Source organism: Strigops habroptila, chromosome 9 (genome assembly GCF_004027225.2).
Source record: "Strigops habroptila isolate Jane chromosome 9, bStrHab1.2.pri, whole genome shotgun sequence".
NCBI lineage: Eukaryota > Metazoa > Chordata > Aves > Psittaciformes > Psittacidae > Strigops > Strigops habroptila.
This window is the reverse complement of record NC_044285.2, coordinates 30,314,885-30,342,721: the sequence shown is the minus strand read 5'-3', so window position 1 is coordinate 30,342,721 and position 27,837 is coordinate 30,314,885. Positions and strand designations below refer to the sequence as shown.

The window sequence follows — 27,837 nt, the reverse complement described above, 5'->3', positions numbered from 1 at the left end:
TCCATCGCCTTTCCCGGGACACGGGAACGGGCAGGAGCGAGGCGCGGGCGGAGGCTTGAATTCCGTCGTGGCTGCCAAGAGGGTGGCAGGATCGGACCTTTTAAAGCGCTCTGCAGGTAACTTTAGGGAGCAGGAGCTGGTGGAGCGGGGCTTGCCTCGCTTCCTCTGCTACTCACCGCGCATCACCAGCGGTCTGTAGTTTTCAGACCAGAGAAGGGAGAAGGAGCTAATTCTCAAGCCCCGCTTCCATCTGTGGGAGCGGTGGGGTACCAGCGTTAAAGGTAGCTCCCAGCATCCCGCACCGCAGGGCCGGTCCGTCGAGGGGCTACCGGGCCGCAGGTACAGCCCGGCCGCCGCGGGGTGTGTGGCGGGGGGAGCGCCGGGTGCGCTGCTGCTGCTGGAGACTCGAGAGCGACCACAGCGCCGGGCTGCCCGGAGAGTTTCCCCTGCGGGGCCCCGACTCACCCGGCAGCCGGGAAATCACGGTTCCCAGGGAAAGCACTGCTCCTGGGAGGGGAACTGGCGGCTGGTTCTCCTCTCGGGTGCTGAAATGGTTCAAGAAATCCTTACTGTGGGTTTTCTACGTGCACCCATCACTAATGTAGAGGCAGAGGAGTTCGAGCAGCGTGTCCTTGCTTACCCCTTCTTCTGGAAGCAGAAATCAGCCAATTCTTACGTATTCCTCAGACATGTGCGGTATGGACACCCTAGTGTAGTGGGAACATTACAGGGACCCGTGAAGTGTGGAAATGCATGAATCGATGAGTACTTTTTTATTCAGTCAGCTTCAGTTCATTACAAGGAAATTAGCGATGTTTCAAGAGAAATGTTGTCTTGCTTTGAAATATAAAGGATCTTAAAGTGTTAAATAGCGTAGCCTCTGGGGAAAAAAAATCATGTAATTTGAGTTTCGGAGCGTAAATTGAAAGAAAATGTAAAAAGTAAGAGTCTGAAACTTAACGTTGTAATATTTATTTAAACATCGAAGGAAACACAGCTCATGGGGCTTTCAGCATGACCTGACATTCCGTATTTCGCCTCATTTTTCGTTGCATGGAAGCATGTTTCAGTCCCTCCAACAAACGTTTGTATAAAGTAATTTCAGGGACAGTCCGCTATTCAGCCCAGCTTGGCACGTCTTAAACATCGGCTGAAGGGGTCAAAATATTTGAAGGGGTTTGAGGTTAATTACAGCTTGTCTAGAGCTTTTCCAACATGTTGCAAAAGTTAAAAGTTCCGCCCGAAGCGTGCTTCCTAGAGTGATACTGCCTGAAACTTTCCCTGTCACCCTCTTCTCTCGGGCTGCAAAAGTTTGACCACCCCAGAACACACCAGCAGCAAACCAAACTACAACAAAGACAAAACGCTGACAACACCGTAGCTCGTCGCAAGTGGGATCTATTTCCCCTTCGACTTTGTTCAACAGATGATTTTGTCTGAAAAAAAAAAAAAAAAAAAAAAAAATCGAACAAAACCAGTGACAGCTTAAGAGTGCCAGATCACAGCAGTGCTCAGATCTACTCAAACCAGGATCCCACCACGACACCGTGCTCTTTCCCGAGTGCCACCGGTGCCGTTTTAAGCCGGTTCGCTCGGTTCCCTCAACTGCGGGACACGCTGCACGGGGCCAGGCAGAACGGTCCCCTCCACCGCCCAGCTGAAGCCTCCCCGGCCCGCAGCGGCACCGGCTCGGGCTCTTTCTCCGGGTCCAGCCTGGAGCCCTGCCCTGGAGGTGTCCTCTCTCCCCGTGCTGATTACCGCCATCCTGCGGTCTTCTCTTTGGGGCAACACCAACGGCTGCCAAGACGGGGGAGCTGCGCCGGCAGCATCACCCTCGCCGGCCCCCCCCAGTACGGAACGTGATGCCCAACCACGTCCCCACCACGGCCCCCCCTCTGCCGCCTGCACAGCCCCGGGGCAGTTTGCTCAGAGCTACCCCAGCGGAACCGGCGGTGCTGCCCACTTCCTCCGGCGCTGGCGCTCCCCCAGCGCGGCTCCGAGCAGATCGCAGGCTCGGTTTGCCTCTCCTCCCACAGCGCGCCCCGGACGGGAGAACCGTCAGGCTTCCCCACCCGGAGTTGGAGCAGGGCGCGGAGAGGCGACGAGAAGGGACCGGGACAGGGCAGCGCGTCCCGCCTGCCGTCGGTCCCACAGCGGCGGGGCGAGGCAGCTCTGTACCCGCCGTGCTTTCAAGGAGCTGCCGGCCCTGCCCGTGCAGGTGTCCGTGCCTCGGGGAAAAGTAAAAAGGAAGGGAGGAAAGATGGAAGGGGAAGAGGAGGGGAAAGACGGAAAGGGAAGCCCGTGATTGACAGCTCCAGTGAGTCCGCGCCACTCACACGCCGTCTACCAAAGTTTTCTTTCACACGGAAGGAACTTTGCTGTTGCCATGAAACTTGGGGGTTTTTGCAAGCGTTGTCCCCTCCCCCCCCTACTCTTTTTGGGGCAGCCGAGTGGAAAAGCTCAAGCCGCAATGAGCGGGGCGTATATAGGGGTGGCCGGGAGCGCCTTGCCCGCAGTCAGCACAGCTTCACCCGCACCCGCGCCCGCTCCCGCACCGCCGCCTTCCCATCGGCCCGCTCCCGGCAGGGCAGTGCCGACTCCCCCCAGGAGAAGGCTCAGAAGCAAAAGAGTTTAGTCCGCCCCCCTATTTCCTCCCGCCAACTGGAGCTTGTTCGTGCAGCGAGGGCTCGCTCCATCTCCAGGCAGCTTCTCCGGGCTTGGCACAGAGCGGTGCATCCCTCCGGGAGCTCCGAATCTCTTTGTGCCCGGCGAACGCGCGGCTCCCGCTTGCGGCACAGCGCTCCGCCCTGCTCCTCCTCCCCGCGCCCTGGAGGGCAGCCCCGGCCCCGCTCCTTCCCCCGCGCCGCAGCCGGCAGCTGCCGAAGGCCCACCGGCCTCTCCGCACCGCGCAGCCCCGGCTCTGTCCCGTCCTGTGCCGCACGCCCAGAGCCGGGGGCAGGTGCAGGACCCAGGGCGCGGCGGGAGGGACCCGGTCCAGCCCCGGCAGCCCCAAAACACCAACTTTTGGACTCCTCCCGCCCCCCAGCTGGTCGGTTACCGGCGTCGGGGCTGTCGGGAACCGCTCGCTGATTGGCTGCCGCCAGCTCATTTATAGCCCGTCAATCAAATACCCCCGGGACTGGGGCGCGTATCGCCTGGCGCTGCCCGCGGGAGCTGCTCCGCACCGAACCGCTCTAGCAGCATCACCTCTGGGTGCGGCGCCTCCGCCCGCCAGGCAGAGAAACTTCCTCCCGCAGCAGCCACCCAGGCAGGTTCTTTCACCTTTTTTTGTTTGTTTGCTTGTTTTTAACTTCCTCTCCCCGACCTGGTGCCCGCCTGCCCGCCACCCTGGCGCACCTCTTGCCGGCTCCGGCCATGTACAGCATGCTGGAGACTGAGATCAAGACGCCACAGCCCACGCCGGGCAGCGCTGGAGGTAACCCCGCTCCGGGGAGCAACGGTAAAAGCGGCGGAGGCGGCGGGACCAGCAACGGAGCGGGAGCCGGCTCGGACCAGGACCGGGTGAAGCGCCCCATGAACGCTTTCATGGTGTGGTCGCGGGGCCAGCGGCGGAAGATGGCCCAAGAGAACCCCAAGATGCACAACTCGGAGATCAGTAAGCGCCTCGGGGCCGACTGGAAGCTGCTGAGCGACGCCGAGAAGCGGCCCTTCATCGACGAGGCCAAGCGGCTGAGGGCCGTGCACATGAAGGAGTATCCGGATTACAAATACCGGCCCCGAAGGAAGACCAAGACCTTGTTGAAGAAGGACAAATACTCGCTTCCCGGCAATCTGCTGGCCCCGGGGGGTGGCAACGCGGTAAACAGCCCCGTCGGGGTGGGGCAGAGGATTGACACTTATGCCCACATGAACGGCTGGACAAACGGGGCTTACTCACTGATGCAAGACCAGCTGGGCTACAGCCAGCACCCGGGCATGAACAGCCCCCAGCTGCAGCAGATGCACCGCTACGACATGACGGGCCTGCAGTACAGCCCCATGATGTCCACGGCCCAGACCTACATGAACGCCGCCTCCACCTACAGCATGTCCCCCGCAGCCTACGGCCAGCAGCCCTCTACGGCCATGAGCCTGGGCTCCATGGGCTCGGTCGTGAAATCCGAGCCCAGCTCGCCGCCTCCTGCCATCACTTCCCACTCTCAGAGGGCCTGCCTGGGAGACCTGCGGGATATGATCAGCATGTACCTGCCCCCGGGAGGGGATGCCACAGACCCTTCCGCCTTGCAGGGCAGCAGGTTACACAGCGTCCACCAGCACTACCAGAGTGCCGGGACTGGCGTGAATGGTACCGTACCACTAACTCACATATAAACTTGGCTGCTCCGGACGGCTCCCGTCTTAATCCCTAACCCCACCATCGCTCCCTGACTACACCGGGACGCACGGCAGCATTGCTCGGCTTAGCAGACTTAATACTAACTTTGGAGAACTTTTAAAAAACAAATCCGTTAGTTGTGTCTTTTTTTTGGCGTTTTTTGTTTGTTGGTTTTTTTTTTTTTTTTGTACAGAACATTATTTGAGCAAGCTATTTTAATAGAGCACAACTCCTGCCTCCTAGAAGCCGTTGTGAAGTGTTCAAACCACGGCAACTTCCTTCCCTGGTTTCTGCTAGGTTGGGCACTGTTTTATTCGCTTAAAAAGTTCTTAAAAGTTCTTGCATCTTCCAGTTTGATTTCTAGCGTTGCAATGACATAAAAGAAAAAGGCGGGCTTTTGTTTTTAAACTCGGTCGTTCACATTATCATTGTGGTTTCTTGAGTGTTTTGTTCTTCCCACCTTACCGAGTCTCGCTTGGTTTCTATCCACAATCTATAGCTTTCACAATTTTTTAACTTTAGGGTTTTATTCCTTAAAAAAAGGGGAGGTGGGAGAGAGCTGTGCGGGTCGCAAACGCATTTCTTTTATTTATAGTAAGTTGAGTGTCTTGGGATTTTATTTTTTTTTTTTAAGATGTATACTTATGTAAATTGGTTTGTGAATTTTACTGTGGTACATGTTTTGACATATCGGATGAAGAAACGTTTTAGTTTTGTCTACTGGATTTCCCCCCCCCCAAAAAAAAAGTAATGGAAATACTCCTTCCCTGTCCCTACTCCTCGTTTTCTTCCTTCTTCCAACGAAGAGAGATCAATAAATTTTATATCAGGCACGTCCGCAGTGTCCGGGCGGTTTGTGCGGGCGCGCAGCCGGTGCGGTCCCTCCACGGGAACGGGCAACGGGGAGCGCGGAGCGGGGCAGCGGCTCCTTCCCGTGGCTCTCCGCAGCAGCCGCGGTCTGCCTGAGGGGCCTGGAACCTGTCATCGCTTTTCTGCGGCTGCCGTGTCGTGGGGTGTTTGGTTGGGGAACGGAGAGATCGCTCTTTCGGGTTAGTTTTCTTCTAAAGGAAAGCGGGACCCGGGCCGGGAAAGCGTCGCTGTGTTACCGAGGCTGCTGCTTTCCGAGCTGCCGGCCACTTGTTGCCTCTCCGCCCGGCTAGATCCTCTCGGCCGACGGGGAGGGAAGTGGGTTACCGTGTTCGCCACGGTTGGTTTTTGCTTTGGAGGATTTGCCTAGAAACCCGAGCTCGTCTGAAATATTTACAAAAGTAAAACCCGTTGGGGAACTCTTAATTAGACTTTATTAAAAATGAATGGTTACAGGAGTCCCAAGAGGAAATAAATAATTCAATCTTTTCAGTATGTTTGACGAGTGTTTTTAGCCTGGACAACTTTTATTTCCTTTTCTTTCTTGTATTTTAGGGGTCTGCGTTATTCCCCGTTGTATTTCTGCGGGCGCTGCGGAACAGCCCCGGGCTGCAGCCCCCACGGAACCCCGGGGCCGCCGGCCGAGCGGGAGAAGGCGTATCCCTCCCCCTGCTCGGCAGCAAGACTCATGGGCTTGGCTCCTTCTGACTCGGAGAGGGGTCCCGGGCCGGGTCAGGGTGTCCCGGGCCCGGCGGCTGCTCCGCGGGCCGAGCGTCCTTGCAAACGGTCAGTGCATTTCGCACCGCAACCCGCCCTGAAGCCTCTGCTTCCACTAACCTTTTTGCTGTTTGTCTTGGTACAGATGGAAAGGGGTCAGGAGGGTGCTTTGGTTGTTTGGTTTTGGTCAGACAGGCCTGCTCTGCTCTCCCCGTGTGAGCAGCGACTTCGGGGCGGTTTGCGCCCCTCCGCTGCCCGCTTGCAGCTGCCGAGATCTGCCGGAGTGGTGGGAGCCGCTGGCCGCTCCCCGCCGCTTTCCTCCTTACCCGGCTGTTTCCCACCGGCCGCGCCGGGGCCCCGCACTCTCTGTCCCACAGCAAGGATGCCCGGCAGCGGCGCCTGCCTGGTTGTCCGCCGGGAAGCACGTCCAGGCTCGGTCAGGGCCTTTCTTGGCTCTTCCAAGAGGAAAATCAATGCTCTGCAAACCACACTAAGAGTGCCCTTCTGTCCTGGCCTCCAGGGGAAGCGGGAGTGCCGGGAGCAGCTACTGCAGGTCCCCAACCCCGAGCGAGACCGCGAGCCGCGCACGCTGCCCTCTGCACGGACCAGTCCCTGGGGCCGTCCACCCTCTGGTCCGTGTGGTAAGCCCCTGGCACCACACATGCTCCCCTCTGCCCAGGAACAGCCGTGCCGGAACTGGGGGTAATCACTTTGCAAATGGGAACCCGATGTGTTTAATACCCTCAGCTCAAATCCTTCCATCACATTTCTAGTGACATCTGGCAAACCTGTGGCATTGCTTTCTCCTTATTTGCACTGCTACCCTTCAGGTAGGAATGTGGCTGTAACTATCTTGAGAGGAGGAGCAGCCCCATAACCCGGAGATCTGAGAGAGGGTGGTAAGATCAGTGGTGCTGCTACGGTACATGGAGATATGCAGGGGGGCAGCAGCAGGTCCCATTTCTTCTCAGCTTGGGGTCAAACTGCTCCCCACTGCTTTCCAGAACATGCAGTGCCAGGACAGCTCTGGGAGGGGAAGTGTGATGATCCAGTTCTCTGAAAGAGGGCTCTCTCAGCCTTCCCAGGCAGGCATGTGGTGCAAGCCTGACAGAAGTGAGGGCTCCTAAGAAGGTGAGCTGCTGCCAGCATTGACATTGTATTTGATATCTTCAGAGTTTAATTGAAGCTGCATCATTATAAGTAGTTGTTCTCTTCAGTCTGAGTTCTCTGGAAGTGGATTCTCTGCCATGAAAGGGGAGAAACACTGTTTTCTAAGGTGTGCAGTATCTTGAAGTTCAAGGTGTCCTCCTCATTTGCCATAAGTCAGGGCCTAAGGAGAGTTTGTGACTGAGGAGTCACAGAGATATCTCTGTGAACTACCTTGTTCTCTCTGAAAGTTCATCTCAGTGGTTTGGCTTGTGGGTGCTTTCCCTGAGCTATTGATTTTGAGATGCTCGGACAAAACTCTCTACACAGTTTTCAGCTTCCTGGGGCTGAACTTTATCCTGAAGTTTTTAAGCTGTGGGCAGAGTTTGCAGAAAGGGTAGTAAACAGACACACACCACTGGACTGGGGACCCATTGCAAGCCAAAAGCAATGAACGCAGCCTTGCATGTAAGTACGAGTACAGGTGCAGCCTCTTTTTCCTTGAACATTAGTGTATCTTCTATCAGAGAGCCAATAGCATAGTGGGAGACATTGCCTGAAAGATAACTTTTTTCCCAAAGAGCACTGTTACGTTCTTTGCTTGGACTCCAGAAATTTGCCTCGAAAACAAATGCAGAAACATGCTCCCTTTAGAATTAATGAAGGTATGTTTTGTTTGTATTGAACTTCATTTTTTGTTTATTCTGGACATAGACATACATTCTGAATGCATTAATCTAAATGTCTTTTGAGCAATGCCTATGTGAGATTTCATGCTTACACCTGTGTGGGAGGGATCAGAATTGGGCCATTAACATTCTCAGGTAGAGCAGGTGAAGTTACAGTTATGTATGAGAGATGTTGGCTATGTGGAAGATGCATCTGCACAGGATCCTTCTCCAGAAAGCCACAGCACTTTGCAAAATGGGGCTGTAAGTGAAACGCTGACATGTTGCATGTGCATGTTGCTTGCACAGTTAAAGAAGTAACAGCCTAGTTCTAGAAGATCTAGAATAGATTCAAGTGCATTCATTATCCTTAGAAAGCCTGAACATCGGCTATGGAGAGGTTAATTATGTTAGCACTGAAGTGTAATGACAATATTTAGGCTTTTGCTTTAACACTTTTTTGTATGGAAGAGTGGAAGATCACACTTGGTGCTACTGTTAGTCTGTCAAAAACCAGCATAGTGGGTTACATTTTCACGTAGGTTCCTTACGATACCAAAGAGCTGCAGAGTTAATTTATTTCAACAAAAATTGGTAAGTGAGAATATTTTCAATTAAAATTTTGTCACAGTCTGTTTGGATAATAAAGTCTAATAATAATTAGCAGAGGAATCTCATCCGGGGCATTTTAAGAATATTTTCTAAACATGTTTTTGTATTTCTAATATTTTTTTGCTATGAGAAGAAATGAATACTAAATTCAGTAAAAGGCATATGATTGTCATAAACACTTCATGAAAGCACTTATAAATCAGTGTCTTCCCATATCAAACACGAGACTGAGAAAAATACTTTTCAGGAACATTAGAAAGATACAAACTTGCCTAACTATCTTCCTATGTTAATGGAAATAAATATTTCATAGGAATGAATACAGTAAGAGAGGTGAAGTTAGGTAATGTTCAGGACTGGAATGTTGCTGCTGTTCCCAATCCCTGCAAAAGTGAGAAGTTTGATATGGCTTCTTTTCTACTTATATAGACTTTGATCCTAGATTAACGTAGTCAAGTCCAGTTAATTAACATGGTGCAGATTCAGGTTATTTCTATGGTAAACCTGGAATAACAAACCACAGAAATCTTGAAGTGAAAAAATTTGAAGCAATTTCTTTTAAGATTTCTCAGGGAAGGAGTGGAGAGCTGTTACTGCAGATCTGTTTGCATGAGGTAATTTAGTGGTTAATGCAGTTTAAGTTTTCCAGAACAGTTTTCCATATGCTTCTCTATCAAGACTTTTTACTGATGTCACTGGATGGAATAATAATTGCAACTCAGCAACTTATTTCACAGTGGAATATCCTCAGGATGAGGAATTAATTATTCTTTGCTGTGAGTACCATTCACAGCCAACTTCTTTGTGTTGCTAGTCAAGTAAACAGGATTTCAGATTTGCCTCCTCCAAAGACATCCTCAGAAGCTCTTTACCCATTTTCTACCTCAGTTTTCCAGTTTCTAAAATGAGATCGGTACCTGCTTAGTGCAGTAGAGGAGGTTGCAATGCATGTGAGTGAGTGTGTGAGTGCAAGAGAATGGGGGGGGCTGTCACAGTAAATCCGTAAAGAGATTTATTACACCTCCTCTGTGATTTAAAAAAACATATGTAGCACTTAAATGTTATTTAAGTCAGCATTATGCTCAGGATGCTCATCTTTATTGTTGTTCCTAAGTTCAATTATACCATACTTGTGACAGCTTGCTTTTATTTGGTTATACATCAAATTAAGCTAAATCAAAGTATGATTTGGCCTGGTTTAAAAACGCTTGTGCTAACATAGTAACTGAAGTCTCCGATTCATGCCACATGAGGAAACAGTTGTGGGTTTTAACACATTACTGTCCCAGAGCTGTTTGCTCAGTTGATCTTCTGGAAATCACTACACCTTTTGCTATGCTTTGGCCATCACAGTTCACATGCTGGTGGATTGGTGCAAACTCACCTTGGCTGATGGGGAGAAGTGTGAAACATCAAGTACTGCATAAGCTGTGCTGCTTCCAAAGAAATGCAAAGCGAATCAGGTTCTCAGAGCCCCAAATTGTTATGTGTATATTCCACGTGCACAGCAGCCCAGAGCTGGAATAGAGTCAGGCATAAGTGGGGAAGGGCCTAGGAATAAGAGGGAAATTAAACAATGTTAAAAACTTGTGAGCTTCTGTCATTTATCTCTTCTGGGGCTTCTGATTGAGACTTCTGGCCTCAGTGAGCTTTTTTCTTTGTCTCCATGAAGAATATTATGCATCTTTTCTATACAGGCCATAGGAAATAGTATAGCAGTGATTGCACCAAGCCTTCAGGATTTCCCTTTTGTACTAGACTCAGCTTATTCATTGCATGCATCATCATTCACAGCTTGCTGTGCTGATTTCAAAAATTCTATACATCTACTTGACACAAAGGGGAGAGACAGAACATAGTGGTGGACGTGCCTTAGGTGCATGTAACGACTGTTCTTGAATGCCATTTGCAAGGGAAGAAATCTTGAAAGTCAATGGGAACTTTGCCCATTCAGAGTTCAGGATAAGACACTTGGCATTGATTTCATTTTCATTGTACTGTGCTGCCAAGTCAGAAAAGCTTCTCTTCCACAAAGTAAAGAAAAGATATTTTAATCTAAATCATTCTTTCCTTTTTTTCTCCTCTTTTTTCTTTTTTTTTTTTTCCCCTACCCTTTAAGATTCACTGCGCAGTTTTCATTTTACAGCCTGTAAACAGCAAATATCATAGTAGGAATTCCTTTTAAAAAGTTATACTTTCATTATTGAAAAAACCCCATTTATTTCTTTTAAACTTCAGTCTGTTAAACAGGTGAACATTTGTGAAATAGGTGTGCATTTTCTTGAGTGTACCAGACCTGGGATAGTAACTGAATTAATTGTCATGCCCCTAGAGTATAAAGGAAGTAAAAGGGCTGAATATACAAACTGGCAAATGTATGCACCAAGGAAATTCTGTGTAGTTTTCCAGGCATTCCACAGGTTCACGTGAGTTGCTGCAGTAATGAATAACCTTGTCTGCATTCTCTCGGGGGATGTCCTAAGAACAGTTGAAGTTTTTCTGACTTGGCTGGTTTTGTGCAGAGCATGCAATATATAACAAAAGTTTTTTAAAACTATTCTCAGTGTAAGGAGTTTAACTCAAAAGTGTTTTACTTCCTTTTCCAATAACTCTTCTGCTCCTCTTCTCTCAATAGATTTCAGTCTGTACTCCTGTTAAAGTGGAATAATTCTAGCCAAGAACAAGGTGTTTGATTTGAAAGTCCTGTGTAAGCAGGTACTAATAATTTTGGATTAATCATTACAGGAAATAATGATTCTATTTTTTTTTTTTTTTTTTTAGACAGCAATATAACAAAATGATTGTTTAAGAATTTGGACTGTGGTGGTATCAAAAGATCTGCTGGAGATGCTGGAGTAGGAAACATCATTGTTTTGGCCACTAGCAGAGGACTGTCTACCTGTGTGTTGGAGTTAATTTGTTGTTCAGTGACTGACAGGCCAATTAATGGTAGGAGAATTGTGAACTACATGGAGAAGCATGGCACTGCCAAAATCTGGCAGATCATTTGGATTTCCTATTACATGAAACTTCTCTTACAATCATTTTCTCTTCAGTTATCTAAGAGGGGACTAGAATTTAGGGCAGCCTAAGCAGATTTCAATAGCAATGAACAAGCATTAGATGAGATTTTGCAGTCCTATGTCTGATTCCTGAGCTCTGTTTCTGCTTGGCTTCATCTCCCTCCTCAATCCTTCCAAGGTTCATAAATGGGATATGAACATAGCCTCCATATCTAGGGGACTACTGACCATACGGTCCTGCTGTTTTCAGACTAGTGAAGGGGGGCTAATGGAAAATACTGACCAGGAGTACTGCTGGGAAGGCACTGGCAAACATTTGGTGCTTGATCTACTTCAGTGCAAAGTAGGTAGATGAGGAGCAAATATCCTTTTGTCTGCATCCCCTTTTGGTTAAGCATTGCTAAGTGAAGCCAGAGTATCTGTATCTGTATGGAAGCCAGAAGAAGGACAACTTAATGCTGAAGTAAGTGCATATTAACTTTCTCTGGAAGTGCTTTGTGGTTATAGCATTAGATTGTCTGCTTTGGTTTGTGACAAGGAGGTAGGTGAATGTGGTCCTCGAATGCAAAGCAGCCCACAGGGTAACCTCCTTGGTGAGTTTCAAAACTGAGATTGTTGGCTGAGATTGTTACCAACACGTGAGACAATTTCCTGAACAATTCCTGATAAGAGCATTGCCAGTTGTAGGTTTTAAGATTTCTACCCTGACTTCTTCCCTGGGGAGGGAAGAAGCGAGTGGAACAGACCTTCATCATCAGGAAGATAAGAAAATCAGAGTTGTAAGCATAGGGCTAAGCGTCTCCAGTGGAAGGGAGAGCATTTGTGATACCTTTCCTACTGCATGAGAAGCAAGAACCTTTCCAAGGGGGAACAGGTGACTTGTTTTGCAAAATTGCATCACAATTTTTTTTACAAAAATAATCCTCAAACACTTCTTATTTTAACATGCTTTAGACTGCAAGCTTTTCAATGGAATAGGATTTGTTTTCCCCAACTTCTAGAGCATTAGGTGTGATTTTGATGATCACACTCATTCATATGTCTAAGCAGGTTTAATCACCATTTGTGCCTGTCTTTATTCCAGCTCCAAAGACTGGGAGCCCAAAGGGAAGTGTGGGAAAGCAAATAGTAACCCACAGCATGGGAGGTAAGTGAAAGCTGTGGCTCTGTGAAATGCATTGTTCCAGTTAAACTGAGATCCTTCCCTTTTCTTTGAAGCCTTGTAAGGCAGTATTCGTGATCTGCAGTGGTGCATGTGGAAAGGAGGACTAGAGACAGAGTACCAATTTAAACGTAGGCTTTTATGATTTAATCACAAATATCATTCTCTTGCTGGAGACTTGAGAAGTATGCATACAGAAAATGGCATTGTGACAAATAGTACCAAGAGGGTTTTTTTCTGAGTCCATTTAGTGAAGGCTGGGCAGGGAGGTTAGATGTAAAAAAGGAGAATAATACAACTAATGGAGATGGAAGGGGAAGGCCCAAAGATAATGGGATGAAAAGAGTTTATCACCTTGAAACATGTATGTTTCACTTCTGAGGATTATTTAAAACTGTGAATAAAATAATGCAATATTATTTTGTATTTAAAATACATCCGTATTTTCTGTGTCTCGTAGTGACTTTTTCAATATGCATACCATGATCAGAACCTAGCTTATCCTTGCCTTGAAGTGTGAGCACAACAGAAAAATCAGTTGTAGCTAATGAACGAACAGGAACAATAGAGATCTACTGGCATTTGTCCCTAAAATCTATGAGCGAAGGGAAGGACAGAGGAGCTTTAGGAGGGAGCTAGCCCAGATCTGCTGAATTTCGATGAGGTCTTTGCTAGTTTGTCTCCCATTCTGGTTGGCTGCATTATTATTTATTTCATCACTCAAATTGTGGTAGGTGCTGCTTGCCTTACAGTATGAATAACAAGCTGTTGGGCTCAGTAGAGTTCACTTATGCAGTAGGAGAGAATAATTCTCTCCTCTGCAGGAACTGCTGGGTAAAATTTAATAGTCTCTGCTGTGCCCCAGGGGGTTAGGGTAAAGGATCATAATGGTCCCTTTTGACCTTAAAATATATAAGTATATAACAATATATAAGTATATACGAGAATTGTACCTTGGTCAAAGTACGGTCAACGAATTCTCCCTACAGCATCTTCTCTGATACGTTGCAGTGTAAAAGCTTAAGAAAGACACAGCATGGAGCAGCATGACTGCAACAGATGATGTGAGAGAATAGGCAAACTACTAAAAGAATATCCTGTGGCTACTTGGATGTTTCATATGGCATACATATATGAACATATACCTTTTGGCACAGGAAGTATCAGTAGGTTATGCACATATGCATGTGGAACTAGTTAGGATTGCATTGTCAAGGTGTCCTTAGAGCCAATAGGCTAGGAAACTATTTTTATAATGAAAATTTAGATCACGTAAAATTGCCATGCATACCAGAGATTCTGGGATCTGTGGATTTATGTCCTCACTGACAGGTAGAGAAAATGGCAGATTTCACTATCCAGTAATGATTTGTCATTTGGTCTTAAGGAATCTCTCAAATGTCATGCCTGTGACAGAGGCAGTGTACAGACATACAGGAAAGGTATGTGCTTTTAATTAAGGAAAACTGAACTAGGTAAAGGGAAGGTGACCAAGGTGTTGATGCAGTCTTCCCACATGTCAGTACCAGGGATGTAGCATGCGTGTCTGCACCGCGTCGTCAGTCACACAGAGCAGCAGCTGACGAAGTCTGAGACCCCAGCCAAAGAAATTACTTTGAGGCAAGAGGCCTAGAAGATATTCTCAGGAGAGGTATAAAGAGGTGGATATATGTACGAGTGTGATGACTAGTGAAGGGAATTAACCTGAAGGATGCAACATGAAAAATTCTGCTGAGTGGTGCCCTGTGACACAACCTGGAAAACTGGGTTAGTTTTAAGGAGCATTTTGTCAAAGGAATGCCAGGAAAATAAAAGTCTCATGTACGAGGTTCTTTCCAAGAGAAAGTTTCAGATGTTAAAGCAGGACTGGATAAAATATTTGTGAACTGCAAAGAATCTTGTTTTGGAAGAAAGGGAGATCAGTGTTTTGTGGCTGTGCTCTGCATGTAATTTCTGTGAGCCAGCACTGGCAGCTAACGCAGGCTGGTCAGTTTGACTTGTGTTTCCAGTAAGTTTCTCTATATTGCTCTCCTTCCTCAACTCAGGCTTTGACTGAGCTCAAGCACTCAGTCATTTGTAAAAGAATTTAACTACTCTGATGGAAACATACATGATCAGGTGCATTCTGAATGTCATAGAAGCCTGGGAGTGCTATACTGGGACAGAACTTGTGGTTTGATAATAATTCCTAATATTGTTTCCATGTTAGATCTCAAAGCACTTTACAAAGGAAATCAGTGCGACTCAGTTGTATTAGAAAAATGGTCCAGGGACACCCAGTAAGGCAGCGTCAGAGCCAGTAGTTATCCCTTGTCTTTGATGCTTTTCCCACTGTTTAGAAGAGAAATTTCAGAACTGGGCTCATTATTGTCCTGTCTGCAGCGTTTCCTTATGTTTATTCTGGCTCCAGAACAGCTCCAGCAGCCCTAAGAGGGAATTGCTCCCAATTTTCTCCTTACACCACTGCTAAGGGTTACTGGCCTTGGAGAGGGAAATGTACATATGCCTGCTTCTTCAGCTGCATTAAGCTAGTAATGCATATTAGCTTAAACTAATCGTGTTTTCAGATACACTGGACTATTCATGATAGCGGGCTGGTAATCTTGGGCTTTGTCACCCTGGTAGAAGGAGAGTAAATAGGCATGTAGTTGTTTCCTATTTTTCCCTAGTGTGGGCTGCCAGAGCTTATTTAGGGACAGCCAAACTAGTAGTGTGAGGAGGGCTCAGCCACTCAGCACTATCTGAGCCTTATTGGAGGCTTTGTGTGATGGCTTTGGCGATCTGAAGGATCTGCATGCCTTCCCTGGTGCTGACAAGGCCCTGTATGTGTTTGTAACTTGTGGAAGGTGCTTTGTGCTACAAGCTAGGTGGAACTTGAGAAACCAGTCAGTACAAATTCAATCAAGTATTTTTAATTTAAAGATTCCTTTCCTCCTCCCAACAAACAACCGCAATTAAATGTTTGGCTGAATTTCACTAAAAGCATAATCTCTTCAAGTGTGTATCATGTTTTTCATTAAACACAAAAGGCATTTTATGTGTTTTGCAGTATACAGATGAATCCTAAAGACATTGAAAGATAATTAACATGTATGAGTGTTCCCTTGCAAAAGTTTTAAATTATAGGGATTTGATCTAAGTTTATTTTGTTTCAGATCAATTCTGTGGCAGGGTAACTTGTAGCTGAGTTTGCTGCTGGTTTGATGCATCTGTTGAATCTACCAGCAGCTGCAAAATTCCAGGAGCCTGGCCTTTTCATGATTCAGTGACCATGTAATTGGCCATGGGATTTATTCAGCCTTTTCATTCTATGTGACCCTTCCGTACAGCATCTTACCAAAACATCCCAGTTAAATTCTGTGGCTTTACATTGTGCATTCTGAATTAATAGTTCACAATTTAGAATCCATTTTCCTTGCATATACAGCCAGATAAAATATCATAGTAACGGCTGCCTGTTTGTTTGCAACATTGTTAAAGCTTAAAGTATACAGCCTGATTTTAAAACATAGTGAACTGGGCCTTTGTGAGCAAAGAGCATTGGATTTGTTCTTTATGTCTGCTTTGGAGTCAACTGACATCAGGTATTTCTGCAAGCCTAAATGGGCCATTAGGAATGGACACAAGCACATGCAGAGGGATAAACAGTCAAGCACATACTCAGCCTCCCGTCCTAAAATAGTCTTAAAATACTGTTACTTAATCATTTAGCAACATTATTTGAGCAGTTTCAAACATAACTACTCTTAGGAGCCAGCTCCCTTGTCTTTATCCGCCCTCTGGCTGGCAGCTTTGGGTGTGGGAGGAATGCAGGATTGGGTGCTTATCTCTTCATCTCGTCTCTGCTGTGTTTTGAGTTGCTAACTTGAGCGGTGATGTGCCTGGAAAAGATTGTCTGGGGGAGGTCAGCTACTGCACTGATAGGCATTGGTGGGAATGGAGGTGGAATATATATGGGGAATATAGTTTTTGTATTGTGGTCCAGATTCTTTATTCTAAAAAAATGTAGCATAAGTGAAATTACCTACTTTCATGTGCATGATGTATGTCTTTACATCTTTGTATCTTCTTTAGTAAGACTGTTTTATGTAAGCAATGGGTCACAACTAGGAATCTACCCAGAGGTTATCGTCTGTGTGAGAGCTGTTGCTTCTAGCTCTAATGGTCAAGATATCTATCTCTGTTATATGCTTTAGTGTGGAATAACTAGTTTTACAAAGGTGTGGTTGAAATCAAAATTTACTGCAGGTTTCACTTCCAAGGCCTATAGTACTATAGGATTACACTGCAACATCTGGGAGAACTCTGCAAAACCACTAAAAGTGCCTTTCACATGTGAGAATTAAAGTTGTTGTAGGTTGTTTCAGGAAAGAAGGGGAAAAAGAGTGCCTTTTGCTGCTGTTATTAAAAAATATGAGTAGAAATATCAAAGTGAGGTTTCCTTTCTTAAACTAAGTCTGATTTTTTTTTTTTTCCCCCCCCAGAGCAGTAAAGCTCATCCTATACCAGTTGTTGGTGACTTAATTCAGAGGAGGTGATAAATGCTTATGCCAGTTACTCAGGTAAAGAAGCATTATCAGTGTCTGGGTGAGCAATGATGGCTGTATGGTACATGAGCGGAGAATGGTGAGGAAGAGCTTTGCTCTGGTCTCTAGTAGAAGGAGAGTTGAACAGGACTGTAGAGTACTCTGGCAGCCAACAGGACTGTCAAAGAAAGTATTATGATGGTATTTGCCACACGTTACTCCTTTGAGTTTATCCTATTTGCAGCCAGTATTAGTAAATCAAAAAACTTTCTTGAAAAGAGCACATTTAACTCTTCAAGATTGACCTGAAACCTCCATGAACTGCTTGGCAGGTCTGCTGTCTTTCATGCTTTCTTCCTCTCTGAGTGTGAGACAGCTATCCATCTGCCATGTGATGGTGAGCACTTCTGGTGTGCTAGCTCACTTGAGAAAACTAAAATGTTTCAAAGTGCGCCATATAGAAAGGCTCATTTGAGTTGAAGGCTTTCTGAGTGCTGCTACACAGCACTACACCACCTTCCTTGTTTTCTGATCCCATGGGCTAGAAGGCGGCCAATGATCCATCTACCAAATGGAGAGTTAGAAAAATCTACAAATGGGAGATGATTAGCTGTAGCTGTAAGAGAAAAGGAATAGTGCAGGGCTAACAGTGCTGCAGAAATCTGAAGTTAAAGGGGACTCTGAGCACCTTGCTGTTAAGTGACTCTTTTCCAGCAGTTCTTCAACTATGTAACAGTTGCTGGTTAGCCTGGTTCACAGTATAGCACTGAGAAGCACAGTTGCAGTACAAAGCAGGCCCATAAGAGAACTCATGAATTTGCTGGTTTTCACCCTTAGATGAATTTTCAACATTTCTGAGTTAAAATGGCAGACCACACAAGGTGATAGCAAATGCACAATGCCTTAATTATCACTGGATCAACCTCAGGGATGCCAGAGTGCCCCATCAGTCGCCGTAAATGAGTGAGCCATCGAAGGCACTGGAAGCTGTTGGATGGCATCCTGCATCTGCATTCATATCTTAACAGGCTTTGGTTTCCCACATCACATTCCACCCAGGAATGGCCTCAAATCACTGTGCAGATTTCAGTGAGATCAGGCACAAGTATCTGTACTCCTTGGTGCCCAGGATCTTAGCAGTCTTACAACATCCCTGGATAATGATAAGAGATCTCTAGAGATTAGAAATATGTACCTTTAGCATAGGCTTAGAGATGACAAAGCAAAAAATGTTAGAGCCTGAATGCATAAAGAGAGGTTGTGTTCATGCACAGAAGATAATTCTATTTAAGATTATGCCTTTAGCTGAGGTAGTACAGCTTTTGATAGACTGTATTTTATTAATGTTCTATAATAGATTAGAAAATTTGTGAGTTTTTTTCCTACCAAAGATAGCCACTTAACTTTTTTTCCCTTTCTACACGTGTTATGTATCTTTTTTCACGTGTGGGAGCTGCGCAACTGCTTGAGGCATAGTGAACTGATTTATGTAATTTAAAAGTTCATCTTCAAAAATCTTTACCTTGAACCTCAGGACTGACTTAGAAAAGTTACTTGTTAGCTTCAGACTCAGCATCCAGAACATCTTTTCTCTTTATTTCAAAGCTGAATATTTTTCTTCTCTAGTTTTCTGGGTATCTGGTGGATGCCAAACATTTTCACAACAATGTTCTATCATCTTGCCAGAAAGATAAACCCCATGTTCTTTTAACCTCTAAATCTTCTTGGGTAAATTCCCCTCTTCCTTCTGGGAAAAAGACACTTGCTTTCCAAGCCCACTATGGCAGGTGTAAGAGTAATGAAATTGATATACTATGAGTTTTTTTGACATATCAGAAAAGACACAATTGCAAAAATGGGACCTACATATATGTTGGATAATACAACTGGTGACTAACTTATTGACACTAACCACTGGTATAGATTATAGTCTTAAGTGTTAGAGAAGATGTTAGGAAGGATGCTGTAAAATAAATAAAACCCATTTGGTTTCAAAAAAAGCATTAAAGCCAGGGTTTTATGTTCTTCTTTACATCCCCTAAACAATGGCACTTCTGTGGAAAGTGAATTTGGAGTTCTGTAATGAAAAACACGAAGGCAATGTCATAGCATTATGCTATGACAATTTAAGCGATTCATGGTTGCAATTAATTTAAAAAATATTGACTGTGTGGTGACTCTTTGCAGTGCGAAGCAATAGATCAAACTTACAACTTTCACTGGTACCTAACAAACTCAGCCTCAGTGCAGTTAGAGGCATACACGCATTGGGAAATGGCTCTTCAGCAGCTTGGCGACATGCTGAACAATTCAGCTGCTTTTCCTGCTCCTTTGTCTGAGGTTACCTGTTGCCTAAAGCTGAACTGCAGCAGGGATGTGCTCCTGAATGACTGCAATTCACAGGTTGGTTCATCAACATAAACCACTGTTAGTCTTGTTTTGTTGTTCACAGGCCAGAGTATTTACACTGCATTTGAAGGGAGCATCTCTGTAGCTTCCACTGCCGAATCCAATGTACATCACTGTGCATCAGATCCCTCAGGGATTTACAGCACCTTTTCCAGTACCTAAATAAACAGCACAGAATGTAACTTCTTAGTGCTCATAGCAGCACAGAGCATGTGAATATTAGCGCCTTGTACTGAAATAGTTTGGAAGAGCGGGGTGCAGAGCTGATTTATTCAATACCTGACTTAGCTGTCATCTTATAAGCCACTGGGCACAACCTTGGTACTGTTAAACTCTAGGGCTTGTATAGTGCTTTTCAAGGAATACTATGAAGGCAGTTAGTTTTGTAATTCCAGTTTTGAAAGCTAGGAAACTTGAGCCAGAGGAGCCCAAGGTGTTTCTGGAAATTCTTGTGGAAAGTGAAGATCAGTAGGATTGATGCCATGCCCCCTCCCTCATCTAGGTGACCAGTGCAGCCCCGTAGGCAGTCACAGCAGAGAACTTTTCTGGCTTGTGGCTTCTGTGCGCTAGTGAGGTGCCACAGAGGAAGGTGCTAAAATCTCACCCTTATATGTAGAAGTGCAAATCAGGCTTAGTCATGATCTGGACGTAAATATTCCACCTCAGAATGATTTACAGGCAAGATCTGAATGAAAACAGCCATGTTGATGGCTGTTTAAGTGAAGGGACTGACAAGGGGATCCATAGCTGCAGGCAGGGGACCAGTTTACCACTCCCTGATGTCCACCCCACCCATATTGCCCAGGCAGCTCAGCAGCTCATGAACAGGCTGTTGAGCTGCTGTACTCAGTAAAGTGGCATTTCAGAGGGAAACGGGCTTATTTTAGCCCGCCTTAGAATGTGCAATGCTTGAGCTCAGCAGCTGCCTTCTCATGGCTGTGCCGTCTGTGCTGGGGTGTGCTGGTGTAGCCTTGGCTGCCCCAACTGTGCCATCCCCGTTTGTCAGCCAGTGCTGTAAGCACAGCAAGTTGTGCACTAGCTAACAGGCAGTACTGCTCTAGGGACCAGTAATAAGCAATCGGATAACGCTGTTCTAGCAATGTTGCCTGCCAGAAATGTGTTTTGGAAAACTCGGAGATATTGAGAATGATTTAATGTGATTTTTACATTTATAAGCAACCCCGGTTGAACAATTCCAGCAGGAGCCAAGGCTTCCCCCAAGCCCACAGACTGGAGACCAGAACATCCACTGTTCTCCTTGCTGACTCGGCATATGGACACTGCCAGCCCGGCAAGCTGTCAAACCTGTGACTTCTAAGTGTGACAAACCCATTATTGAGTCCTAAAGCAATCTTCCTATGTACTTGGCATTATTATTATCTGTGATGATCAGATGGGAGAGGGAGGCTACACTGATCTGTGAAGTCCCCATTAAAAGTGCTGGCCAGGAAGGAGGTGGAGGCTCATCCGGGTCTGGCTGCTGGGAGGGGACTGCATTCCTTTGCTCTCTTCCACCCAGGGGTGGAGCACAGTCTGAATGAAGCAGCCTGTTTGATTTTATCTGTCCTGATGATAAGCTGACAATATCCAGGTAACCCGAAAACATCTTTCCCCTGGCTCTTCTCCTTTGGAAAAGAGACATTCATATTAATCTCTTACATGGGATTAATAAAGATATGACTGAATATACAGAAAAAAAGATGCTGAGGGTTGGGTTAGGGCTGATCAGGACTGATTAACTTTGCCCTGAGCTGCATCAGAAAAGACCTCTTATAATAGCTTAGACTTGTGCAAAGTGCTGCTCAGCAATGGCCCTCCACGCTGGCTTCACCTGCACTTCCTTGCAGAGGGGACAGTGTCTGTGATGCCTCCTGTTGTACTATAATTAATAAAAGAAACTTCACAGAGGTGCAAGAAAAACAAAACCAAACCTCTCAAAAATGATGCGATTCCCAAAATTGGCCAAGTCATAAGATTGATACAAACGGTAAAAGAATATGAAGGAGACAGATTTCTAAAAGTGAAGGATTATAGGACTGTCCAAAAGCAAAGGCCCTGATTATAGGACAGCACTTTGATAGATAGGTGAGCAAATGACTCAGTGTGTTGCAAATAGTATTAAAGCTAGAAAAGAGCTTCTTTTTAAGGTAAACTGAAAATTTTAACCTGGAAAAATGTGGGATTGACTTTTTGGTTAGTATGGTTGTCCAGACTGATATACGGGAGTATGTGTAGGATTTTACTCTGAGGGTAATTACAAGGTTTTTTACCAATTTCTAGAGGATCAATCATTACATCTGCTATGCAAATGACATTTGGTGCTCCCCACCACCCCCTTTTTTTTTCCCCATTTATGCCTTAGTTTCCTAATCTTTGGCATTCTGCAGCAATGGTAGCATTTATAAAGTGTTTATGGGTTGAAAGCACTAGGTAGGTGATAGGCATTACTTTAGCACAGATATAAGCCATTGGGCACAATCAAGAGCTGCAGGTCTAGCCCATTGCTTTTAGCAGGTATTTTGTGCAGGTTTACTTACAGTCAGACAGCTTAACAACAGCCACATTTTTAGCTCCCAATCAGATTAAATTAACCTTTCATTAAGGTAGCAGGAGGTGATAGAGACACATTTCATTGTAATGAATATAAATCAGGGGTATATTCTGCACCTCCCAATGTTCTGAATGATGGGCTGGAGACAGCTTTCTCCAGGGACTTGGAAAATAACTTATCCGAAGTCAGATTTTCAAAGGTTCTATGATCATACTTCGAATCATAGAATGGTTTGGAGGGGTTGGAAGGGACCTTACAGCTCATCCAGTTCCAACCCCCTGCCACGGACAGGGGCATCTTGCACTAGACCAGGTTGCTCCAAGCCCCGTCCAACTCGGCCTTGAACACTGCCAGGGATGGGGCAGCCACAGCTTCTCTGGGCAACCTGGGCAAGCCACGGCCTCACGACCCTCATGGTAAAGAACTTCTTCCTAATATCTAATCTAAATCTACCCTCTTTCAGTTTAAAGCCATTCACCCTTGTCCTAGGTGATCATAAAATCTATTGAAAGAATTTTTTAGGTCTTGTGCAGAGGTGTGTGCAAATTGACCCAAAATTTACTATGGCTACTTAAGTTGGAGATCATTGCACATGTTGGGCGGTATGACCCCAAGCGTGAAGGAATGATATTGTCCTGCCAAACACCCTCAAGTGCTGGGCTGGCATTTTGTTAATTATATATGCTATTTTATTGGCTCAATGTTCATGCCATAGCAGTGCTGGGCAGCAAGGGTTGGAGGACTTGGGGTACAGTTTCATGCTAAGTCTGAGTTGTAGCTAAAGGTGCTACCTTCTGCTTTGTGCCTTCACTAATGTTCTTATAGGCACCTGGATCAAGAAGCTGATGGTACTGTAAACTAATGTTTTTCTTCCAGAATGATTTTTCAGCTGCATTAACTCTTGCATGTTACCAGGGCAAGAGGAGAGCAGTTGTGAGCAAGGAATGTGGTGTGAACTGTTGAACTGTTTTAGTGTAGCACAGATTAAAGCAATGAAATCATGTCTATAGGTGTGGTTGGGGAAGTTGTGATGCTCTCTGCTTCAAGGGTACATGTAATAGTCAGAATTATGTGTTTAAGGGATTTGGGTAAAAATACATCAATGTGTATAGTTGCCCAGTTTTTCAAGATAAGCAAAAGAGCATCTTTTATTCACCTTTTTATTATCTGTGCCTTTCTCTGTTGCTTTGGAATACAAGTATTCTTAAAAGTAATACTCATAGGTATATAAAAAAAGTAATAAGAGTAAAGGTACGCATATGCATAAGACTTTTCCAGATGGGGGTTAAGTATAGTCCTTGCTGCAAAGAGGTCTGTTTTGCCTATGTGAGTTAACACTGTTTTTCTTTATCATGATGTTAAAGAATTCTTTTTTTAGTAGACTCCTCTGTTTTCAAAGTCTTTTGGGTTTTACGTAACTTTTAGAGAAATAACTTCTATTAATTTATTTTTCAAGTTTTTCTTTTTTCCTCACAAATCAAACTTTTTTTCTCGCTATTAAACACATTGAAAAATAGAAACTTGTGTTCGTTGCTGCTGTATTCAAAACATCCAGGTTCTAAATTCTTCACTGAAAACAACATTAATGTATGCTGACAATATGGGACTCTGCTCTTGTAGCTGTTTTCGTTCAGCTGGGTATAGTTTCATGCAAAAATGTGTGCTGATTTCCATATACAGTCACAAGAAAATATGGTGATGGGCAGTTCTTAGCTATTGTGTGAGCTGAAAACTCTGTTCCTTCTTTCCTCTTCCAAAGATTGTATATAATGGCTGCAATCCCTAAAGGAGGAGAAAAGCCTGCGAGGTTATGTGTCAAAGACCGGGGTGAAGAACAGCAAAAATCTGTCGGTTGCATACTGCTTTCCCTCAATAGCTGAGAGCACTTTACGAACAATAAGTAAGGAGAACTGCGAGCACCTCGACTGGCCAGAGCCTGGGGCAGGAATAGCACTTGAGTACCTTGGTCTCAGACAGGTGCTTTAGGAGCCCAATACTTACATAATGCAGGAGATCCATGTTCGTTCTTTATTCTTTTTCTTTTTTTTCTCTCTTTTTCCTTTTTCCTTTCTCCTTTTTTCTTTTTATCTTTTCTTTTCCCTTTTTCCTAACTTTCTTGTGTGTCTTACAGTCCAACCTGTCTTCAAGAACACACTGTCTTTTAATGTAACAACTTCCTCTCATTTCCTGGGAATAACAAAGGGTATTAGTTGAGTGAGTTCTTAACAGTCCCATTTTGTGGCTCTAAAATGTCTATCTATCTCATCCGTCCTTCTGAGCATGCCAGTGTCTACTGTGCTGGACATTTTCACTGTGCTATTTGTTTTTTGCGAACTGGTTTTTAAGGAAAGTTTAAGGAGTTTATTTTATCCATTGCTGCCAACCCAACAGAGTTGAGGGGACCTTCAGTACCTCTTCAGATAAGTAAATTGACGAAGAACATTTCCCTCAATGCGTGATGTACATGGCTGATTTAGGCTCTTTATATCTAGATTTGCTCTGAATGATCAGAAAATAGCAGAAGGGGAATGCCTGAATGTAATGTCTCTGCTGTGATTGATTCAGCTTGCTCTCTGATCAATTCAAAATCATAAAACAGATTTTCTTCAGAATGTTCTGAAGACAAACCTTTTTTTTTTGCAAACCACATCGTGAGAAATGTCAGCCTGCAGAGGTTAGATAAGTCACCAAAGCTAGCTGTAGGAATAAAAGTAAGTAATTTCAGACTCCACAGTATTATTACCGAGGTTCTTTAACATTGACTGCAATGACAGAAAATTTATTTGAAAGCCAGTTAAGTCTTGAAATATTTTAAGAGTTCTTCCCAAAGTGACAGTGCTGTAGTAGTATTTTTCTAGAGGAAGTGGGGAAGTTATGAAGTTAACTGATCTGTTACTCTGTTTCCTAGTTTTTACTTGGTGTAGTGATAATATTCCAGCTGGGAACTTTTTCTGAAGCACACTGTATTGCTTCAAAGGGTGTCTTAAGACAACAGCACTTTGAAGGCTAGTTGTTAATGGCCGATCTAGGGTTAAAAATAACCAGGTTCTGAAAATTGTATGTTACTAATAATTTTAGAACTATAATCTATATAATTCCAGATAAATTTACTATGGGTTGGGGGAAAACTAACTGGAAATGAGACATCCTCTAGCACATGTTTAGCTTTAGTAATTTATTTTATGAAATGAGGGAATTGTGAGGTTACATTATCAGCTTCATGGGTTCCATATGGTGTCATTTATTGATTAGGTGCCATTGCTAATTTGTCATTTTTTTCATAATTTTGTCCTAAAGCGTTACCGTTAGCCAAATTTGTCAACTGGACTCATGTGACCAGACATGCTGTCAGTTCAGACATTTAGAAACAGAGTTGATGCACAGAATAAAGGTGTAATAATTGTTAGAGTACACATTGCATTTTTCCACAGGGGAGAAAAAAAGTCTTACTGAAACACATCTGAGCCAGTTTAAAAACCTGCTTTTAAAACGGCAATCACATATATACCAATATCATATAAACAATGCAACTCAAGATCTGTTTCTGGACCAAGGATCATTTCTAAGTACTTGAACCCCTTCTTTATTTTGTGTTATATCGAAGTAGTATGTGCAGAGGTGAGAACTGTAAAAGTTGCTGGTTATGTTCCTGTCATGAAGGTTGGTTTGGTGATACTGCTGTGATTCCAGCAACAGAAGTTATCCAGGAACAGTCATACTCTCATTTAGCCTAGTTCCTGAAAAACTCATTCCCAGAGAATGAATTACCTCTGAACATTGCTTGCTTTTTTCATCCTCAGCATTGTAATGTGTGTTACTACTACTACCACATTTTTTGTGGAAGAGTCCCTTGGAGGGTCTACTGAGCTCGCTGAGGGCTCTACCAGTGCAACACAAGCAGGTAATTACTGAGATGGAAGGTTTCTTCCACAAGCACCAATAGAAAGTTCAACAGAAGGCTTTTAGAAAATTTCTTCTGCTCTGTACCCAGAGCACTGCTGCTCTTGAACAACCAACACACAGATTTTGTAATGACAGGAGGCTTGGAGAGATTTAACAGACCTCTATCTCCTGCCACTTGCAGCAGATGTTGAAGGTCTGTGTGCTGCCTGCGCTCATCTTGCCTAAGAGTTGTCCTTGATTTCTGTCTACTCACCTGCCAGGGGATCTTTTATTCAGAGGTACCATGTCCCAGGAGCTGATGAATTCTGGCAGGAGAATGGCACGATTTAGCAAATTCTGCCTCTCCTGTCAAAATTTCTTCCACAAAGGAAGCGATGTCAAATGGCTGCCACTGCTTCTTCACACTTGATAACACCTGTGGACACTTACGTACATTGACAGCTGAACTAATGGATTTCTTCTAGCTTCCTCCCTTCTACTTATTATTACTGATCACACTGCAAATGGGAGGCATCAGCATCTTATTTGGCAGAGCCAGTTAGAAAACTGCATTTGGTGCTTGTGATAACCCCTTGTTGACTTCCCTAACAAACAGCCATTTTGTACAAGACAGGCATTTATTTGCAAGGCTGATCTTAGGTGAATGTTGTATCTATTACAGTGAATAACATTGGAGACATGTCATCATGTAATATTACCCTTTACAGAGCTTCTCACCATTTCTCTTGAGAAGCTTCTTGAACAATGTGTACAGAGTAAGAAGGAGGATGAATTAGGACCTCTCTTGGGTACAGAGAACAAGACTACATTGCATAGCTGGAGCTGTGCTAACTTTACAGTTGGTGAACAACTAATGGCTTCATGGATCTGAACTGTAGCAAATCTAAGAAAAAGTCTTTACCTGGGAATATTGCTGCAGCAAGCTTTCCTTTGTTGACTGAGAAATAGTAGTTTTAAGATGGGAAATAAATAGAAGTTCTCAGTTGTTAAGGTTTTAGACCAGTGGAATGAACTCTGCTGCCTCTGAGAGGTAGTGGTGTTGTATAGGGTTGACATACATATCCTCACTTGTTGCTGCTTTTTCTCTCCATCCTACCTGAGTGCGCTCTGGGGGTGTTTCATCTACTACTGTTTGATTCTCATAGTCAAAATCCAGAGATTCAGAGCATTTATCAGCCTACAGCGATTTCAAGGTCTCTCTGACAGCAAATATGGACTGTGACCATAGTAAAACCCCACTGTACTCTTGCAGAAATAGTCAGCTTGCTACTAAAGTATTCTAGGGAGCAAATAGCTCCTGCTGAGGGCTATAAAGCTGCTGACTCTTAGAGAGTATCCATGTAAATACTTTGTGGAGGATACAGAATCTGAATTGTGATAGAAAAATCTGCAGAGAAGGCACCAAATAAACCATGCAGAGGCTTGACTGCAGGAGAAAGCTGTCAAAACAGATCCTTCTTTTAGAGGAGTTGCATGAGTAGATTCACTATTCCAAAGTGGATTCAAACCACAACAGGAAAGAAGTGTTCACACTGTTATCCCAAAAGTGGTGCTGGAATAATTATTACACATTTAGTTCTTAGTCATTCCAGACAGGCAATCCCACAGTGCTTGCCCAGGATGGACTATGAGGCTATGGTCCCTTCTAGTCTGCCCATGGCAACGTGCTTGGTCTACCCAAACCTCTTTCAGCCTAATAATCTGGCTGTATTGAAGGCTCTGTGTTTCTAGGGCTTATACCCACCTGAATCATTTGGGCTGGGGTAGAAGCGCTCATGCAACCTCCTGTTGGCAGCAGCAGGGCAGGTGTCAGCTACCAGTACAGACCTATACAGCTATTACACAGCTAACAATATATAACTACTTGTGGGTGGGCTGGAGGCAAGAAACTCTTCCAGTGGTCTGCATGGATCTGAG

General features: G+C 44.8%; 1 protein-coding gene and 1 long non-coding RNA gene across 2 annotated transcripts; one reads left to right on the top strand and one right to left on the bottom strand.

Moving 5' to 3' along the window:
- Positions 1–950: 950 nt before the first annotated feature.
- LOC115613210 lies at positions 951–2,469 on the bottom strand. The gene is made up of 2 exons (XR_003993311.1): positions 2,073–2,469; positions 951–1,436 (listed from the first exon to the last, which is right to left on the bottom strand). It is a non-coding gene; the product is annotated as an uncharacterized LOC115613210 (long non-coding RNA).
- Positions 2,470–3,153: 684 nt separating this feature from the next.
- Positions 3,154–5,169, top strand: LOC115613209 (transcription factor SOX-3-like). Its single transcript, XM_030498368.1, has one exon. It carries the CDS (start codon positions 3,376–3,378, stop codon positions 4,330–4,332), a length of 957 nt encoding a protein of 318 aa, XP_030354228.1. The 5' UTR covers positions 3,154–3,375; the 3' UTR covers positions 4,333–5,169.
- Positions 5,170–27,837: the final 22,668 nt, after the last annotated feature.

Excerpts from the sequence above, each read along its gene's own strand:
- LOC115613209 (XM_030498368.1), top strand. The coding sequence starts at position 3,376 with ATGTACAGCATGCTGGAGACTGAGATCAAGACGCCACAGCCCACGCCG.